The 21,060-nt window shown below is 42.8% G+C and overlaps 1 protein-coding gene across 6 annotated transcripts; it reads right to left on the bottom strand.

Annotated features, from left to right (window-relative positions):
* Positions 1-1,415: 1,415 nt before the first annotated feature.
* TP53INP1 (tumor protein p53 inducible nuclear protein 1) lies at positions 1,416-13,280 on the bottom strand. 6 transcript variants are annotated; one of them, XM_071554143.1, is made up of 5 exons: positions 13,192-13,280; positions 9,709-9,992; positions 8,847-9,195; positions 7,139-7,172; positions 4,707-4,809 (listed from the first exon to the last, which is right to left on the bottom strand). In XM_071554143.1, exons 2-5 carry the CDS (start codon positions 9,818-9,820, stop codon positions 4,792-4,794), a joined length of 513 nt encoding a protein of 170 aa, XP_071410244.1. In that variant the 5' UTR covers positions 9,821-9,992; positions 13,192-13,280; the 3' UTR covers positions 4,707-4,791. The 6 variants fall into 6 exon arrangements, with proteins under 6 accessions (XP_071410239.1, XP_071410243.1, XP_071410240.1 ...); XM_071554138.1 differs by lacking the exon at positions 7,139-7,172 and having other exon boundaries at positions 1,416-4,809; positions 8,847-9,198; XM_071554142.1 differs by lacking the exon at positions 7,139-7,172 and having other exon boundaries at positions 1,416-4,809.
* Positions 13,281-21,060: the final 7,780 nt, after the last annotated feature.

Below are 21,060 nucleotides of genomic sequence, written 5' to 3'. Positions count from 1 at the left end.
AAGGATCACCTCCCTCCACCTGATGGCAAAACTCAGCCTGATGTAATTCCCCTACTAGGTTCCTTTGAGTCCATTTCTCCAGCCTGTTAAGGTCCTTCTGAATGGCAGTGCAACCCTCCAGTGCATAAATAACTCTGTCCCCTAAGCCATGTTCTTAATGAAGGTTTTTAACAGTGGAGGAACCTGTACTAATATGGAGGCAGCACCCATGAAAAAAAGCTTTCAGCTAGGCTGTGGATCACACTGAGCACAGCAGTTCAGCCAGCTCTCCACACACCTGCTCACCATCTACTTCACACAGTCCATAATTCATCAGTTTGGGAGGATGTTATGGAGGACAGTGTTAAAAGCCTTGCTTAAGTGAAGATGAACAACATCCACTGCTCTCCCCTCACCCACCAAGCCAGTCATCTAACTGTTGAAGACCAGCAGGTTGTCAGGCATGGTTTCCTTCTGTAAATCTGTTCTGGCTGCTACTAATCACTTTCTTGTACATGTTTGGAAATAGTTACCAGGACTATTTGCTCCATTGCCTGCCCAGAGATCAAGGTAAGACTGTCTTGTAGATGCCCCCATTGTTCTTGTCTGCCTTTAAGACAGAAAGGACACTTGTTTTCTTCCATCCCTCAGGAATCCTGTCCATTGCTATAACCTTTTAGATAATTAGGAACAGCTTCACACTGACATCAGCCAGTTCCTTCACCCGTCATGGATGTATGCCATAGACTTGCGTATGGCTCATCTCTTCAAGCATTTAACTTGATTCTTCTCATTCAAGGCTTACTCTTCCTTCCTGTAGCATTCTCCACTGGCCTCAGGGGCCTGCAATCCCAAAGGCTGGTCTTACCACTGAAAAGACCAAGACAAAGACATGGAGTAACCTCAGCCTTCTCCATGTCCTTTGTCATGTGGATTCCTGTCCCACTTGGCAGCAGGCCCATACTTCCTCAGATCTTCCTTTTGCAGCTGGAAGGCCTGTTGTCCTCCACATCCCTAGCCAGGTTCAGCTACCAGTGGCTTTGCTTTGGCTTCCCTAGCTCTGTGCTTGGTCATTGGCACAGGATCTCTCCATCCCTCACAGGTTACCCGTTATGAGCAGCCTTCCACAGAGTGTTTCATGGTGGTGCATGGCAAGAAAAACCTTTCACCCACACCATGGATGCTTTGTGTGTTTTTAAGTGTGTCCTATTCTCCTACGCAGCTCCTGCATGCTGATCAGGAAACACAGCAGTTGGCAGAGATGTGTAACACCACTTGGATGCACATTATGTGTTGATCAGCAATGCAAATCCATTCCCAGAGGAACTTGCGTACTAGAGCACACATTGAGACACTCAGTGGTTGTACTTGCCACCTGCATATGTTCAGGCATTTGCATTTTGACCAACCTGTAACATTAAAGAACAGACTGACAATTTTTAATAGGCCATTTTTTATTGAGAGTAAAGATCACGTTTCCCCGTGGTGCGCAGAACGCACTATGAAAACAAAATACAGAGGATCACTTTAGTAAATACACACTGGTTAAGCAATGCTACTTTTTGGCAAAGTGCTGTATTTTGTCTGTTTTCAGCTTGTGTTAAACTATTAAAAATAAGAGCCAGACATTCTTCTGTGTCAAAAGGACTGCTACAAATAGAGAAGTGGCTCTGGAGAGAAGCTGCCATATATGCATAGACTGATGTACAGTATTAATCCTAACTGAAATGTCCCTTTTGAATCTTCAAGTTTGCTGTGTAGAAGGCACAGTTTAAAATGCAAATCTGTCCATTGACCGATATATATGAAAATACAATTTCAGCAAAATTTATGAATATCAATCAGTACGAGACAGTGCAAGGCCCCCACTTTTACAAGAAAAAAAACACACACTTCCATACAATTTAAAAAACCATATAAAAAGCCACACAGCTCACTATTAAAACAGAAAACCAAAACAAATCTAATTGCCCAATAGCTCCAGGCAGAAACCAGGGCTAGACCAACATAAATATGTAAAACAAATTAACAAAAAGCCATTGATGCAGTATTATCTCACACAATAATATGGTTTCCAATATTACAAATTGAGAAGCACAGCTTTGTGCAACAAAATAGTTTATATCCTGAAAGATATAGGTTTTCATCACCAGAAAGTCATCTAGTAATGTAGTATAAAAAGATCAGTATCTCCCAATTCTAGGAGCAGTCTAAAGTTGCACTTACTTGCCTACTGTGAAGAACAGACCAAGGCTCTCATTGTAATGCCTGGGAGCCTTACGCTCTCAACTCCATCTCCCCATTAAGAGCTAAGGAATTACTTACTCCTTCCAACACAGGGAGATGGAGACTCCATCTTCCTTCATTTCACTTTAAGAAAATTAAAGCTGAAGGAAAGTATTTACTTATATAAAAAGAAAAGTAATACAGGAAAGCAAAGAATTTTCCTGAGCTAGAAAGTTGGCAGTGAGGAGAAGGAAGTTTAAGTCAGACAAAAAGTTGGAGTGATAAAAGCAGATAATCTGAGGCAAGTTAAGAGTACTTGTGAACAGGTAAGAGACTGGTGAAACTACACCTATTTGCAGATAAACCAGAGTATTTGGAGCACAAGAGATTGGTGTATGGACATGGGCACATACAATTTTGTTTTCTTTCAGTGTCCACATAAATTCAATGTGTCAAAAAAACCCCAACTATTGTGTCCAAGAAAGCATCTCTTGCTTTTATATATTTAACTATTTTTCAACATCCCTTTGCAATAATCCTAACTAGTTTCAGCGAAGCAGCACATCTGCAGTGGAACAGGTTACAAATGCTGTTTCCTGTATGCTAAGTAGGTTTCATAACAATTCCAGCTGCAGAATGTGCAACAGTACCACCAAATCAAGGTCAATCTGCATTGTTGGGGTTTTGCTTCAGTGAAATTGAAGCATTTGGGTGAATTTAAAATATTTCATAGGTCTGGAATAATTCACATTATTGACCTTGCCTAATTTCAAACACTCCTCACATGACTCCTTACGCAAACGTCTGTATAAGGACTGCTGGAAGACACAGCTGAGTGTAATGATAACACTTTAATGCCCTGGGCACTAAACACAAGGGAAAACACAGTAAGTCACATTAAGCACTGACAGAAAGGAGGATAAACTTTAAATTTTACTTCCCCCCTTCTTTCAGTGCAGATTTCTGCTTACTCACCTCCACACCCATTTAATCCACTTCCCAGACTAACCCACCAGGGTTCAGCATGCTGTATGGCTGCTGTGTAAGTTTTTGTTACAAGGTGAACTTTATATTACCTGTAGTTGGCAGTGCCTGTCAACTTCCAAAACATCTTGCACGGTGTTCTTAAGAAAATTATTTGTTAGTTTTGAAAGGCTTTCCTTTCTTGTTGACCCCAGTCCTGCCTCCCAGTGGGCTGGGAGAACAACCACTGCCAATCAATCAATTTTTATATACCCTGTTATCGCTGTGTTTTGTTCCACAAGACTGTTTTTCAGCATCCACTCTCCCTGCCTCACACTGCCCTTCATTTCCAGTCCCCATTAACTCGGACTTCATTTCCATAGAGAAAGAGAGAAAATTAGTAGAACTTCTAATAAAAACTTCCTTCTAGCTACTTTTGAGCTACTCTCAACTGTAAATATCAAGATGATCTAACAGCAATTTGTAGTTCAGAAATAGCTGTCCATCAGTCTGGCTTCTTTAAAGAGCAGTCAGCTACTGATGGGGTTAAAAGAACAATCAAGCCACCATCTTATTCCTTTAACTAGACTAGAGATTAAATGAAATAGGGTAGGGGAAATACATGTTTCAAAGACAGAAATAGTTAAGAGACAGGAGTAAGAACTCAAACTGTACCAAGTAAAACCCAGTTCAGTTCTCTCCATAGTGCATCTGCACTTTACCCATAAGTCCACTTTTCTTTCCACTCCACTGTGAGGTACTACATCTGTAACACCAGTGCCGTATCGTACTGCACCAATATTGGGGGGCATTTAACCCTCTTCCAATATCCGTTCAAGTACCCAACACACCCATACAGGCTCCACTAACACAAGTAGGTACTAGGCAATTGAGATGAGATGTTCTTCTTGTAACAGCTCAGCATAGCTATGTAATATCCACTGGCAGCTATAGAATTTCCTTGTTACAAAGTAATCATATATGCTGAATACAGACAGATACACAAGCTGTCAAGTACTGGTCGTTAAAGCATACAGCTAACCTCAATTTTTCTAACTCCATTTTGATTAAACGTGAAAAGTAACTGATTTTCATCTCAGTTAAGTTTCTTTAAAATACCAACTAAGAACCCATCTATACATCATAGTTTATAAAACAGCACACAAACCATTGTATTGATAGGCTTCCAAGACACTGATACTTAACATCAACATTCAGAACTTGCTGCAAGATGTTTGGAGATTTATGTGTCTTTTCTAAAGAATGCAACCCTAGTTATGATTGTGTTTGAGGGACTGACGATCAGCTTCAGATTGACCACACTTACCTACACATGAAAACAAGAGCAACCTAAATAGCAATTAGACCATAGACTAAAACCACAAGAACCATCAGTAATTGAACTGACGCTGGCAAGGCTGGTGAACAAACAGTCCGTTGTGCTTGATTTGCCGAGAGTGGCAATCCCTGGTAAGGTTTTGGCGACGGAGACTGTTTCTATTGAGATAGTGTCTCTCATTATGTTCTTTGATCCAGGGGGTAGGACGAAAGCTCTTGTTTTTTTCCAGAAAAGTTGAACGAGCAGCAAGAGCCGTGACGTAGCAGTGAACACGCTGTCCCGTTTCATTTTGGGCCTCCAGTCTAGAAATGTAACAACAGATATCAGTCACCAGTGAAGTGCAATGGAAAGACAGGTAAAATAAAGGGAAGAACACGGACACCAACATCCAGCCTTTCAAAGGGGCACCTTCATTATATTGGAAAGAGATTTGGGCTGTGGCGAGGTCAAGCCACTAACCACATGGTAAGTAATGTGTATTGCTGCTGACTCACTTGTTGTGTTAGGGCCCCACAACAGCCTTTGGACTTTCAGCATCTTACACTGTTGTGCTCCTCCTTCCCCACCCCAACTCCCTAAGCCCAAGATGCAATACAGATCAGAAATATAAGGCAATGTGTGTCACACTGTTCCAGCTTTAGAAGACTTGGGAATTATCCATTAGGCAGAGGTTGGTTTAAAATCATCTTGAACATAGGTGGTTCATCCTGAAAACAGAAGCACACTAATGAAAGTGCCTTTCAACTGCCAGTCACACAAGTAAATCCAATGTTCATGCAGAGGAATGGGAAAGATAGACCAGTTGTGACACACACGGGAAATAACTTACAAGGATTGTTCTTCAACAAGCCCTCTAAATTTCATGAGCAGAGAGTCAGCAGTTTTGGCAAATCCTTCCTTCATCATGCAAGAGTGAAAAAACCCAGCAGCCTATGCAAGCAGGGACTGACATATTGAAAAAGGACTTCCCTACTTGACAGAACAATCACTGGCATTTCCTGAAACTTCTAGAGTAAAGTTATAAATAGCCTGCCATTTTAGAAGCAAAGCCAAACCCAAATCTGAGTGCTACAGATGGTGCAAGAGCAGTGGCACCAGAGTTGCTTGCCTTCTCTCTTTCCATCCAGGACCCAACAACAAGTTGTCAAGTGGTCAGTAGTGCCCAGGAAAGATGTCTGCAAGACCAGGAACTTGCTCAGGCATGAGCAAGGGGTCTTCTGGGAAGTCTGATTTTCAGCATTAGCATGACTTTACAGAAAGTGTCTTCTGGAAGGGCTTAAACTGTATTTATTGTAGACATCCTATGTCTGGTCTGCCATGTCTATAGTATGCTCCTTGCAGCCTTACTCTTGGGGGACTGCAGGTACCTGACACAGAAGTGAGCTCTTCTGCCTTCCCCCACTCCATGCTGGAGGCAATACTCCTTGTCAGCAAGGGAAAGTCCCTTCAACTTTTTTATTTTAAATATCCTAATCTTGCTTTTGGATCCTTGGGTAGCTAGCTATGACTGACTGAAGACTAGAAATTACAGAACAGTCATACATGACATGCTGTTTTTCCCTTGCTTATGCACCATCCTAAACCTAGGACTTAGAGTAACAAGCAAGAAATAAGTGAATAACACAGCACCAATCAATTCACAGTGCCTTGAAAATATGTTCTATGAATATTATCAGTTTAATTTACATCAGGGTACCTGCAAATATGGGGCTATTATTTTCTATATGGGGCAATCCCTTAGCACAATCAACAGTGCTGGAGGTGGAACTTCAAGTGAAGCTGTTCTGGGGAAAGCTGTAAGGAGCCAGGAAGCCACACCAGTTACTGCAACCCGCATTTCCTAAGCATACCCTTAGCTAGCAAAGGGCAGCAACTCCTCATACAAACTGTTGTGGTTTTGTTATGGAAAAATATGACTAATCTGACAAACAGGGTGAAGTTTATACAACATCCTTTTGCTTTGAAAGGAATTTAAAAGGAGAAAATAGATTTCTTCCACAAAAGGAGAAAAACTGGTTTAAAATTGCTGGTGGAAGACACTTAAACTTTTCCCCCTCTTACCAAATACCCTTACAGCACTGGTTTACAAACCAACACTCTTCTATTCCTCAACATAAAGTGAAACTGGGATAGCAGAGCTGGTTTGAATTGGCTAAAAGGCCACATACTCTTCCAAAATGTAGCAATTTGGTACTTTAGTTGCATTTGGTAGCTTGGCACTAGTGAGTCTGTGCGCCAAGAGAACAGGGCTGATGAGTCTCCATGGACAAAACCGAATTTTAGAGGGGCTGTGTCTTAAGCCAGACTGTCCCTACACACATTCACTGCTGTGCTCTCACCGTCTATTTTGCTAGAAAGCAGAAGTGTCCCACAACTTGCACTACAGAGCCAGACTTCACAAGAAATATTAAAGGCTTCAGACCCCACCCCAATTAATATTTCAGTAATTTTTCTGCACTTAGCATTTTGGCTTGTTAAAGCAGATGTAGTTAGGCTTGATCAAGTAACATCATTTGGCACAAAGGTTAGTCCTAAAACCAGTATTGCTTTGGTAGACAAGGCTCTAGAGGAAGCAGTGTTGCTAGCAGCCTGATCAAATAAAAAGCACTGTCCCAAAACAGCAGTACTTACTGTGCCAGTGTGCCTTAAGCAGCTTTTCTTGGCCCTACAATGTTAAATGGCCAACCATTAAACCACTAGAGACTTCAAAACAGCTTTTGAAACTTACTGCAATTTCAGTGTAATCAACATTCCCGGTTTCTGCAGTTCACCTCAGCTTTAGACTTGTCTCACCCCAGTTCTGCCACCCAAAGTAACCTGTACAAGAGCCTAGATCCTCCAGCAAAGCAACAGCACATAATTCAGTGTGAAAAAACTTAATTACACATCATCTGAAGACCATCACACCTTTAGCTGCCCCACACATTAAAGCAGCTTAACTGTCCTGTATAATACAAGACAGGATTCTTCTCTGGAAGAACTCATACCAGTATTCCTAGTTCAAGTCACTGAAAAGTCAGTATCTGACTTTGAGTGTTACTAACCATAGCAAATTGGTATTTTAGATAAACTGGTTTGCTGTCTTTCTCTAGGACATGACTCACAGCCTTCAGTTCTCTTGGAGATTCCTTCAGACCCTCCCTTTAAAGGTGCTGTGTGCTCATAGTTTCCCCCTATTTAGCTTAAGCTAGATCCTTGATGCTTAACATCATAAATTGCTCTCCCCAAATAGTTATACAAATCCCCACTCCAGGATCAGTAGTATCAGCTCTATACTTCAACATTATACAGCAGCATATCATCTCAAAGTTACCTGTTTCTTCAAACTAAGAACTTAAAATACAGCAAGGAGCTGAACAGAGAAGTCAATAGGCATCCACCTACAGCAACTCGAACATCACACTCATTTCTTCCTGTATTTCAAAGTTTAGTACACTATGACTTTTTCTCCTTTTATTTTTTTCTCTTTTTTATTATTGATTCTAAGTGTAAGCACTAAATGGGATGAAAAGTCACTCTTTGTTCTTAACTGGGATTCACAAAACACCCAATTATTTCAAAATCAGTGAATGGATAGGCAAGTGTGGGGTCATAATGCCAAAGAATACTCTATTTATATATATACTATACTTGTATAGTTGTATACATGACCACCAAAGAAGCAGTGTTTGACAAACATGCCTCTGCAATAACACCACACAGTCAGATTTTTAGGACCCAAAAGAAAAAAACACAACTTCTTACCTTACTAAAAGTAGAAGTCTGCAGCACAGATTTTTACAAGTATTGTGTAATATTTTGAGTTGCTTTTGTTTCATAAGCTGCTTGTGGAAAAATTCAATCCTGTCCTTATCTATCACTATTCTGAGGAACAAAAAACACCCCAAACCAAAAAACCTACCCAAAACCCAACTCCCTTCCCTGTCAGGATAATTAAAGTACTAGGTTTCATCTCACAAGGTGACTGAAAGAGTACTAACTAGCAGTTACGAAAATAACACAGAGCTGTAAAGGGGGCAAAGTGCTTTCATTACTGGATATACAGTGAACAGCCACCAGTTTCAACAGGACCAGAACATACTTTGCAAGGGAGTAATTAGGCTCCATAAATATTCATTGTAGTATCAAAATAGCATACCTAACTGTTTCCCAACACAGTCATCTTGTATTAACGGTTTTCTAAGCAGACAGGCAGCCCTGACCACCTTGTTTAGTTTTCATGCTTTATTCATCTGCTTTGAAATAAGCTGGAAAATTCAGTATTGAGTATCTAAGCTGATCAAGTAGAAACCAGATATTTTCAGCAACAGAGCTCCTTGACAAGAGAATTCAGACGTACCTGGGACTACCTGGGCTGTGAAACTCCTCATCTGCACATCCAGTCTCATTAAGGCCGTGACAGGTGTTGTGGACAGCATACACAGACATGCTGGGATGCTCTATTAGGAGGTTCTCCATTGGACTGGTTTCCACTTTGATAGTGGTTAATCCACCTGCAGTAAAACATGGGGGAGGGGTAATAAACCAGCTCTCCTCCATAGGACATGACTCAAACTGGATGAAGCAAGACTCGCTGGCCTCCGGCAAGTGTTCCAAGGGAGACGACAAACAAGAGAAGACAGGCGAGCCGTCCGTGGCCGATTCTTCAACAAGGTCTGCTTCCTCCACAGAGCAATTAGTGCAAGTGTCTGCTGTAGGAGACCATCAGTCAGGGCAGGGGAACCCGTGATGTTGGTGATCGCAGGAGGTCAAAAACAACAAGGTTGCACATAGCCAGAAATGGAACATGAAAAGAAAAAACAACAAAGAAACAGAAATAAACCCCTTATTAGCATGTGCACAAGTTCTTATTTTTGAAAAGCAGGGGAGGAAAAAAGGGAGTTCCCAGACAAGCCATGTTAGACATGTGAAACAACTGTTATCAGTACAGCTATGTAATTGCGTAATAAGTCAAATATATTTTATCTGTACAAGTGGTTCTGCTGAAGCCTGTGTCAGGTTTATAAACCTGACATCATTCTTCTCACCAGTTTACACAATATGTTTTAGTACATTTGTTTGGAAGATACCCCACACTCCAATCCCACACCGGTTTTACTTAGATAAATGTTCTCCAAGCTACCAGTTTGTTCACATGGAAAGAAGACAAACAAGAGCCAAAGCATGACAAAGGCAGAGCTTACGTCTGACAGATCTCTTACCTATGAAGTCAACCAGAATCCACTCGTCATCTTCTTTCTCGCTGAACTCTGGCTCTTGGCTGGACAAGCTATCAATCTCTCCCATGAACATGTTATTTAACCTCTGGAACATTACTAAGGCAGGAACAAGACTTTGGCAGGTAGGTCTTTATATCCAAGGTTCAAGGCACAGCTCGCACTGTACTAGCAGAGTGGCAGAGACTTGAAATTAAAGTGCATAGATGCTTTATCAGCTTAGGTACAGGACATGAAGAGGCATGACTTGTAAACAGATTATGTGAAACCTGCAAAAAAATGATGAGAAGAGTCTTAATGACAAAGCAACAGGTAACATCCCTAGGGAACAAATTAAAAGCCCCCTTGTTAGTGCCAGAGGTACCAGCAAACAGCTTCCTCAAAGGGGAGAGGCAGCTTTACTGGTATTCACCATCCCCTCCCATCTAGATACATTAAAAAAAGAACAAAAAACAAACAAAAACCAAAACCCACCCCCACCAAACAGGTCTCCCCTGGGAGCTGACTGCCATCCCCTCAATCCCTCCCTGAAACGGTCTGTTCAGTTGTCGATCCCAGGAGGACTCTTGCTCAGGAGCCTTGCTTGTGTCTGTGCTCACCAAGGTGCTCCCCCAGCTCCCTGCCTGCCTTCCTCCCAGTCAGGGAGACATGTGAAGGGCAAGTGCAAGTTTTCTGCTCCAGACAACTCATCTCTGTTGACACAGAGGAACCCCTGTGAGGGATCCCAAGAAGCTCATGGCAGTGTTTCTTCTCTTTCCCATCATACACAGTTCAGGGCCACTGCCTACAAGGTAACACAGTAGGAAGGCACATTCTGTCTTCAGGTTCAAAGTGCACCAAGTTAACAGTGGGATCATTTTCTCAGCAAGCACCCAACTAGTCATGTATGGCAAGTCAAAGGAGCATGGAAAAGTATCATGTATGCTTAACTAAACTCAATCTTTATTTCTCAATACACTTCCCTAAATATACATATAATTGGTCACCGTAAGCCTGAACTCTGCATCTGGCAGTTAAGATGAAGAATCCCTTTAATATCAAAAAGCTGAATGTACAAAGATCTGAGATCAGCATACTTACAGCTTTGATATTTATATATGAACCAATAAAGAGAAGCCATTAAAGTAGCTGAAAAAGTAAAGACCATGGGAAATAGATCACTGATTTAACTGCAAGTTAATTTTGCCATAGGAATATTTGAATCATCACAGCATGTCAGAATTATTACAGATTAAATACCTGTTTGATAATTAAATAGGGAAGAATATATGCATGTAAGAGGGTATGAGTGTCTGCATTCAGAAAGACAAAGGGAGTAAAACACACTGCACTAGACAAACCCATTAAAAGAAGATACAGCCCATAAAGAATATTATTTAAGGCCACTATGCCCTGCTTCACCCTAGAACTCTGAGGCCACACTAAAGGGTCATTTGGACCTTCTATGTCATCTTATCCAAAGACACCAGACCCCATCACCTACTTGTTCAATGCGAGGACAAGCTCCATAGAGTACTGCTTCTGTACACATTTATACAGCTTCCTCCTTAGCAATTAGCACAAAAGGACAGGAGTAGAATTTAAAGTAGTCTTCAGCAGCAATATGAAAAAGTACAGTGAAACTCAAGAAGTTATGCACTCTAGTTCCTCAACAGAAACTATCAACTGCAGAAAAATACAAGACTAGAAACAACTGGCTCAGCTGCAGTAGTGATAAAAGTCTATTTTTAAAGACCACACTTGAAGATGAAACGTCAGAGTTCTCTTTAAGAGAGATACAAAAACAATCAGAAGTCTAAAGAAAAATTACTAAGTTTAAAAAATGGAAAGGCTTAAGAAAGGGAGTGAAAAAATTACACCAGTAGGAAGTTATGTGAAGAAAGAGGCGAACATTTACTGCCTTCTTCTACACTCAGAGCAAGCAGAAGTGGCTTTAAACTGCAGTACAGTTCAGCTTTCAGTGGTTACTAGCAGGAAACACTTTTAACTATTAAGGTTGCTAAGCCCTGGATGGGTTACCTAAGGAAATACCAAATGCCCACAGTGTTCCTAAGCAGAGTGCTTCAATTATAGGCAGAGCTTACCACGGATAAGGAAATGAACTCTAAGTGAAAGTTTGAAGTCTGTAGCTTTCCAGTTACCTTCCACATCTTTCCCTAACCCTCTCCTGGCACAACCCTATAAAGAAAAGAGTTTGTTTTTCCTTAGGCTAACTGCTGCTGATGGGCACTGGCTTTCCCTGTACTCCCACACGCATATGTTGCCTCCTTCCTAGACCACGCCTGGAGGTACCTCAGGCAGATGTCTTTTTGTTGTTCTGTGCAGAGTGGAGCAAGCTGAGAGTTCCCACTCCAAAATTAAGGCTCGAGGCATCACAGCAACATCAAATATTTAGCCTCTAACAACGAAAGGAGAGATCGCGGTCCCTGAGAACACAAGCTGGACACACCTCAGCTTTTGACCCACAATCGTCTTTCTGTAGATCAAAAGCAGTTTGCCCCGTTCTCCCCTTGCCCCACCCCAAAGAGGATCTAAAAATCTATCTGAATCATTTAGAAACCGGTTGATGTTTTGTTATCCTTTTGGACAAGCGCCTTTAAAAAGGCCACGCTATTGTGCAAGTCAGACGGCGACCAAGAAGTTACACTTTATCAAGGGCCACAGTCCGGGGAGAGAAACGGGACAGAGACCGAGAGAGGTTTTCAAGTTCTTACACAGGAACTGACAGCCGCAGGAAAACACAAGGCTGGGAAGGACTGAGTCAGCTGCAGCAATGATTAAGAGCCTATTACAGGTAACACATCCAGTGAAGGTCAACAATACAGTATCGCTGCACTGAGACAAGTATTTTCTTTCCTTTGTATTTTGTTTCTAACTAGCAAAGGAGACAGGGTACGTGCTCAGCAAAGTAAAACAAAGCCCCAGACAGACGCCCCCAGTCACTGTGCAGTCAGAGCAGCCGGGCCGCTGCCCTCCCGTGACCCGGCCCGTGACCCGCTCACCGCCACCAGGAGGCTCCCAAAAGCCGCTCCCGGCGGCGCCGGCTCTGCCCGGGCAGCGTCCGCAGCAGCTGCGCACCCTTCCGGCGGCCGGGCGGGACGGACGGACGGCACTGCCGGGAAAAAGCCAACTCTCCTGGCCCCGGCGCCTTCCCGGCGGAGAGAAGTCGGGATGAACCCAGGAGAAAACGGGAGCTCCGCCGCTGCTGGTACTTTCCACCGCTCAGAGCGCAGGACACCATCACAGCCGGGCCCCGGCAGCCCCCAAAGCGAACTGAACTCACCGCCCCACGGCTCCGGCCCCACGCCCGCAGCGCCCCCAAACTGGACTGCGCTTCCCCAAAGCGGACTGCACTGCCCGCCCCGCGCCCACAAAGGGGACCGGACTCACCGCCCCGCGCCCCCAGAACGGACCGGACTCACCGCCCCGCGCCCCCAAAGCAGACCAGACTAAGCGGCCCGGACTCACCGCCCGCGGCTCCCGCCCTGCACCGCCTCCCGCAGCCCTTTGTTGTCGCGGCCGCGGCGCCGCTGAGGGCCCGGCCCGGCCGCGCGGCCCCACCCCCGCCCCACAGCCAATGGGCGCCGCTGAGGGCCCGGCCGCGCGGCCCCGCCCCTGCGCCGCAGCCAATGGGCGCCGCCGCTGTCTGTCGCTAACGCACGTGACGCGCGGGCGGGGCTGGCGGCGGGAGGGATCCCGCACATCCCGAGCCGACCCATCCCCATCCTGGCCCGGGCAGGGACACCTTCCCCAGAGCAGGGTGCTCAACGCTCCGTTCGACAGGAACACGTCCGGCGATGGAGCACGCACAGCTTCTCTGGGCAACCTGGTCCAGTGCCTCATCATGGCAAACTGTAAGGCCTCCTTGGAGCCTTCTCCAGGCTGAACAACCCCAGGTCTCTCAGCCTTTCCTCACAGGAGAGGTGTTCCATCCCTCCAATCATCGTGGTAGTCCTCCATTGGAGCTACTCCAGCAGGTCACAGAATCACAGAGTGGGTGAGGTTGGAAGGGACCACAGTGGGTCATCTGGTCCAAACTCCCTCCCAAAGCACATGGCACAGGATTCCATCCAGACGGTTCTTCAATATCTCCAGTGAGGCAGACTCCACAACCTCTCTGAGCAGTCTGTTCCAGTGCACGGTCATCTGCACAGTAAAGAAGTTCTTCCCCACGTTCAGGTGGAACTTCCTGTGCAGCAGTTTCTGCCCATGGCCCCTTTCCTATTGCTTGGCACCACCAAATAGAGCCTGGCCCCATCTTCTTGGCACCTCCCCTTTAGATAGTCATTGACATTGATGACGTTCCCTCTCAGTTGTCTCTTTTTGAGGCTGAACAGGCCCAGTTCCCTCAGCCTGATCCTCCTAAGAGAGATGCCGCAGTCCCTTGATCAGCTCTGTCGCTCTCTGCTGGACCTGCTCCAGGAGTTTCATCTTTCTTGTAAGGTTCATATCCTTCCTGTGCAGAGGATTAGAGGCAAGACTCCAGGTGGGGTCTCACAGGAGCAGAGTGGAGGAAAAGAATAACCTCCCTCAATGTTTATAAGGCTGAAGCACCTTAGCTGGCCTGTAAAGTTTCCAAGTCAGATACCTGAAGCTCCAGAAAACTTGCACATTGGGTCACTTACCCCATCCTTTTCTTTTAGGGAAGCAGAAGAGGCAATGAATGTAAATGTAGCACTTTTCCTTTTGGCTGCTTATCTCTCTGAAAGGAATTTGCAGGCAGTGAAGTTGCAGGCCAGAAGAGCAGGCAAGGCAATGCTGCACACCTTCAGTCACTTAAAACAGCTCTGAATACATCAGACAGTTATTAGTTGCTTCAGACTGCAGTGAATGCCAGCTGGGACGATATCTGCACCCTTTGGAAGCTGCTGAAATGAATCAGTGATGTGTAGCCATAGCAATTTAGGATTTTTCATGGTTTCAGGAGTGCTGAGGAAATTGACTTATTGCAAAATAACATTTTGTACTAAAATAAAAGTTGTGCAGCATGAGTGTGTTATGGTTGCTGGAGTCCAGATAAACTTCTTGATCTTTTAACCTCACTGTTTAAAAATACCCTTTATTTGTCTACTTTTTTGCTTTCTCTCTTTCTTTATTTTTCCTTCTTTATTTTCATGTAAGAACAAAGCTTTTCTATGTAAAACAAAATGGGGAAAGTAATTTTTGGAAAAATGCTGCAAGGTGCCTTCCTGTGGCTGGGAATAGGTCGTGTAAGTTGACTAAGAAACTGCCTAACTGTGCAATCTGCAATATTTTTCCAAAAACTTCAAATATTTGGTATTTGGTGACACTTTTCTAGACTGAATTAATCCTTACTGAATGATGAGATCAACTTTATAATGTCAGCATTATCAAGGGGCATAAATTGATTGTATGTTTGATTGAACTGTCAGCAACTAATGAGAACCCCTACAAAGTCACTTTGATTTTCAGTGATAGTGCCTCCAGCATAGAAGGGGGAGGGGAGATGGCAGAAGAGGCACGTCTGCAAATTCAAGATAGGCGAGACAGAAAATTAAATGTAAAGAATAAATGCCCCAAAGGATTAATCTGTATTGCAAAATTACATTGTGCTAGAACACGTTAATTAAGGCAATACAAACCACTTAGAGCAGACAAGAACTGTCATGTTTGGCAGCTGGGTTACCTCGGGTCAATAACAACAAAAATATTAAAGTAGTAGTCGTTGTTTATACTGACTGTTATTTTAAGCATTACATTTTAATCAATTAACATAATGTATTTTTCCAGTGTAGGCAAGCCCTAGGAAAGCTTGGGTTGTATTTGTGACACAGACTCCTAATGAAATTAAAAAGCCACTGTTTATATTTTTGAAAGTCCCCTGAGAAGTAATTAAGGGGTAGAAGCTCCCCTCTATCTGTAGTGTTGCTCTCAATTTCTTTCCTTTGCATTTCACTTATTTCTTAATTCTCTCGCATCACAAAATGGTGGAAACAATGAACACACTTATTCTTTCCTCCAAATAATGTTGGCAGGAGAAAGGCAGAGCTGAAAGCTACCCCTCTTCTCAGCCTGGCAACCAGCATGCTTTTGTTCCATATCTGACTCGTACTTAGGCATATGAATGGTTTACAATGAAATAAATTCTGTGTGTGGACTCAAATATCTGCTGACCAAGAGCCCAGGTATTTCATCCTGCACTTACTGAGGTAAACAATAAATATTCTGGTGATTGCAGTGGTGCGGGTTTTGTGCAGCTTTAGATGCTTTATCCAAACTCTTTCAAATCAATTAGCCTTTCTATCGATTCTAGTGGTTGTTAGATCAGGCCCTCAGACAGCAAAAAACTAGAGTGAGTTAAGTCTGGGGTTTGCTGGACACAAAAGTTGACTCAGAAACTGGTCTTCTCTTGAGGAATTCAACTTTTATATTTGTATTACAGAAAAGTATTCTGAAGAGGTCTCTGGAGCAAGGGAACTATTCATATTCCAAATAATATGTCTTTGCATGGTTCTGAATTTATTGGTAGGAATTAGCAGAGAGTCCATTGTACTTTCTGTGTGTTCAGTGGCAGCTTAATGGCACAGCCATTGCTGCTCTGTGTGTCCTGGAAACAGTAAGCAATGGGCAGCAGTGCTCTGTTATTTGAACTGTATTGATTTTTCAAGATCCTACACATTAATGCAAGGCATGACCTATTGTCTGGGTTCCCACTGTGATGACATACTACAGCAGTGTTTACCAGGCACAGTATATGTCTAGCCATGGAGTACGGAGTGACCTTCCTACCACAAGACCTGTGAGTTACAATGAGTGCATTGAGCTTGTAACAAAGCACTGCCATGTGTCGAGCCTCTTGGAGAGGCCCTGCTCCACAGACATGCCTGTTTAAAGGTAGGTGAGGATACGGATCTGTCTCTGTATTGGAAATACTGAGTAGAAGGAGGGAGAACCACAGCAAACAGAACTGCACAGACTGAAAAAATAAACTTCCTTTAGACTTTGGACAAGATATACTCTGCAGACAAAGACAAATAAAAATACTTTCCAAACCATATGTAACAAACAGTTTGATATCACTCTGAGTGATTTGTGCAAACACATCCATCATTCCCACATGGAAAGTACCTGGCATATCTGTACAGGAACCTCCACGCCATTCACCTTTGCTGACATGTGTCATTAGTTTAAGGTCAGTGAAGCACAGTTAACAAACCTAAAGTTTCAGTTTAATGTTCAGTTAAAAACCAATGCCCTGAATCTAACCCTGATTAAGACCAAGTCTGAAGCCTTCTGCCCCACAGCTTCCATCTGGCTGTGGCAGAATGTCATGTGCTGTATGGGAAGAGATTCTTCATGATTCTGCATGACTACTGCTGTCAGATAGAGTTTGGTCTCTAGTACTGAATACATTATGAAGAAATAGCTGGGGTTTATAATTTTAAAAATATCTCACATTTATGATTAACCACAATGAAATACTGTTGCATTGGTTTGGGTTTTTTTTTCCTATGGAAAAGAGACTAACCACTGTTCAAAAGAGCCCAAGCTTTTCTGTCTAAATTTAGAAACAAATGCTTCAAACCTGCTGTTTAAAGCATGAATAGTCTGAACAGACCCAAACTTAAAAAAGCACAGTCTGACATTTATGTCCTTGTACAAATGTCAATCCCATTTTTGAAGTGGACTTCTAGATTTAAACATCAGTCTCATCTAAAACAGGCACTTCCTTTACTACTCTTCTTCTCCTGACTTTAGTTAGTGCAAAGATTTCTGCAACACTGCCTTCAAGATGACAGACTGATTGTTCCTGCTGTTAGTCACAAGTTTCTAATGCTATTTTCCCAAACAGCAAGTTACAATTTTGAGTAAGAGCAGGCCTTTCCAGACTTTTATGCAAAACAGGTGTTAGGGACCTGTTTCTTGTATTTCTAGAGCATGAATTCATCTAATTCAAGAATCCAATTTTAACATGACTAGGAGCCTCATGATTTGGCTGAGCAAGATCCAAAGAGGCAGAAATTACTGGATATGATCCTCTAAACCAGACTGGAAAAGTTGAGGGATTTCATTTTCTGAGGAAGAACTATTACCTTAAAACATCCAACCTGTTGCTCTTTTCAGCAAAGTGCTGGTTAGAAAAAACCCTTTTCCTGAGAAACTGTCAAAATACAAATCCTGCTGTTCGTATTGTTTCAGAGGAAAACCAGGTATAACTCTGTCTTCAAAATGCCATTGGCAGGAAGCCATTGTAAATCATAGCCAGACTGAAAAATAGTGGTAAGGTTTAGCCATACTTGGAGCTCTTTTCTTCCACTTTGTCAAAATAAAAATCCTCTCAGAAGTCAGCATAGATTTCGATGGTCTGAATAGCTCTGCTTTTTTCTAGAGCACCTTCAGTCGCAGTATTTGAATTGTTAGCTTGGGCTGGAGTGTACCAAGCATTGCAGCAGGTAGTGCCACACCACAGTGCCAGCCAACAGGGAGCCAGAGACAGATGCCTCATCTTGTGTCGTCATGTGAACAATTTGTCTCCTGAGCCCAGAGGCATTCATCAAACATTTCCCATTAGGATTGTCTGTCCTCTCTCATGTTTGTCTCTTGTACTAGAAGTCCAGCATATTTTCACTATTCTTGCCTGAACCTGTTCTCTCCAGTGCTCAGTAAGAAAAGACCCTATTGTACCTCTGGGTACAGCCAGGAATCGTGTTTTCTACTATTCTCTTCTTTGCCATGTGATTAGAGAGCCTTTCCACAAGCACATCTCCCTCCTAACACAACAAAGCAAAGTGTTCTTAACATCCAAAGAGGAAATGATCCGTGAATTTTTGGCTATGGCATTGAACATGCATTTGTTACATTTATGAAATTCTTGCATGCTTCAGATGTTGATGAATTATTACCATGATTATTAACCCTCCTTTTTTTTTGTTCTTCATTGATATTAGGACGATTGGCACCTCAGAGTCAATGTTTAGGTAAGTCTGCTCAATCAGCTACTACATGTTGAGTTTAGGAGGCACTTACCTTGATGATACAATTTATTTTCCTATGCTGAATTTATTTTTGTAACGATTGTCAGTTAATGTTCAGTGAGAGAATAAGCAACCTCTGCTGTACCATAGTTATGCTTTAAATCATGTGGGCAGGATGGACACTGTGCAAGAGCTCTTCCTCCTTAAATTGTTCAGCCCAAAATGAGTTTTGTTGTGTTGCCAGCCATGCTTAAAACCCTCCTTGAATTTTTTCTGTACAGCTGCAGAGTCAGCAGACACACTGTTCACATCTCTGAGGCATTTTTAGTCTCACCAGTGATCCATTTGTTTCCTTTCAGCTCTCCCACTGATTCATACGCTTCCTAAAATAGTGAGCACTATCTTTGTTCTGTTGTGGCAAGTTTACAAAAGAATTAGCAACATCAGTTTAGCACTAAGTAATATGAATCACATCATATGCTTAGATGTGCTTGGATTTCAACTGTAAGACTCTGCTTAATTCCAAATTACCATTGTTTTTGAAAGCTTTCTTAGTCTTGTCAGGGTACAAAGCCATACAGCATACTTCTGCACTGTTATTCTTTTCAGCCACAGGTGTTTCTTGCAAATACTGAGACCAACATTTCTTGACATACCTCACACCAATGCCAATGGATCAAAAAAAAAAAAAAAGGCTAAATACTTTTGAGAGAAGATCAAACAATGTCTATTGCAATGGAGCCTGAGGTGATCATGGTGGATAAAAAAGATGTGACCTTTCCTGCTTCAGGTCTCAGGCATTGCAGTGGTAACAAAACCACTCAATACTTCTCAATGTCCTTAACTTGCATGTTCCAACCTCATTTTAGCATGTTATACAAATATATATGTGTGTCTCTATGTGTTTCATAATTTATTCAGTGTGTTACTGTATACATGAATGTTTATGTGGCTCACACAAACAGATGTCAGCAGTCTGTGCCAGCTGAGCGTGGCTGAATGAATAGATAGCATGGAAGGTCTTCTTGGGGGGGTTAAAACATTTCATGGAAGCCAAGTGTGAGCATCATCGTCACATACTGAATTGCTGCAGATCAGGATCTGGTATTACAGTCATCTGAAGAGCTCTTTTCAAATAGCATTTTAAAACCAGCTCTGCACAATAACAAATTAACAAGGTTTCAGTCTCAAAATCTGTGCTAGTGAAGCCTTCAGGCAAGGGACAGATTGTACTGCATGCTCTTCCAGTCTGGAAAAGTCAGTGTTCACAGAAAGGTTTATCTTCCGTACACAACAATATAACTCCCTGGATGACAGCAAAGATTTCAGTAAAATTTGCCAGCAAGGTCATCTTGTCCAGCCATTACAGCAAAGAGCCCTGTAGTTCCAGACTTAGTTGTTAACCTGTTGTGTGACTGTGGTCAGACTACTTAACTCTGCCTAAGTTCCTCATAGGTAGGATGTGGTCAGGTAGTCAGACACTCCACCAGGATGATGCAAGAGAGTTGTTTGTACTTAACCCTTTTTAGTCCAGGCTGTTCCGGAACTTTTCAAATGGCGGTAAGTTGGAAAGGTGCTTGGATAAGGTGAAGTAGAGCTGCTCCTTGGGCATTCTTCCAGCTGCTAGTTCAGCATGTGTGGTCCAAACCACAGAAAAAGCAAGTTGGTATGCTTCAATTCTTAAATATATACACCAAAACAGCATTTTCTTGTCTATGAGTGACAGTGTGACAGAATGGGACAACTGTACAGTGATGCCTTCAGTTTCCAAGCACTTGGTATTCCCCAGGGCTCAACCCCAACAGCTGATGTGCTAAGAAGCCATTTGCCCCACCTGTGCCCGTGCCTCAAGACATGCTGCCTGATGTATTTTAAAGATACATCTTTCATCTTGCTGTGGTGAAAGTGCTCAAGTATTAGAAATGGTTTTTGACACATAAATTCCTGGCAGAAGCAGGGCCTTATATTGTCTTCCAGGGTTTTGGAAAAACATCATGACAGGTTGTGACAGAGTGAGGAATGTGCTGTGAGAAAACAGGCAGTTCAAGAGAACAGCTAAATAAAAGACACTGAAATTGAAAGAACCCTTTTTCTCTGTGTCTGAATTTTGGACATATTAACATTCAAATGTCAGTGTTTGAATTATTAAGGTGGTGTAATGAGATGTAATGGCCAGAGCTGCAAGGACAGTAAACATAACTGTGCTATTATCAGGACAAGCTGAGCTTCCAATGGTGCAACAGGTCAAACAGCTATAATCATACCACTGTACCTGGAACAGGATAACTGAAGGGGCCACATCCAGGCTGCACATGAACATACTGTACCTGGGCTCTGGGACTATAATTAGAGCAAAGCTGAAGGTTTATAGATCCCAGGCACAAATAAGAACAATAAAACT

This window comes from Pithys albifrons, chromosome 4, assembly GCF_047495875.1.
Source record: "Pithys albifrons albifrons isolate INPA30051 chromosome 4, PitAlb_v1, whole genome shotgun sequence".
NCBI classification, from domain to species: domain Eukaryota; kingdom Metazoa; phylum Chordata; class Aves; order Passeriformes; family Thamnophilidae; genus Pithys; species Pithys albifrons.
This window is presented reverse-complemented; position numbering and strand designations above follow the sequence as displayed.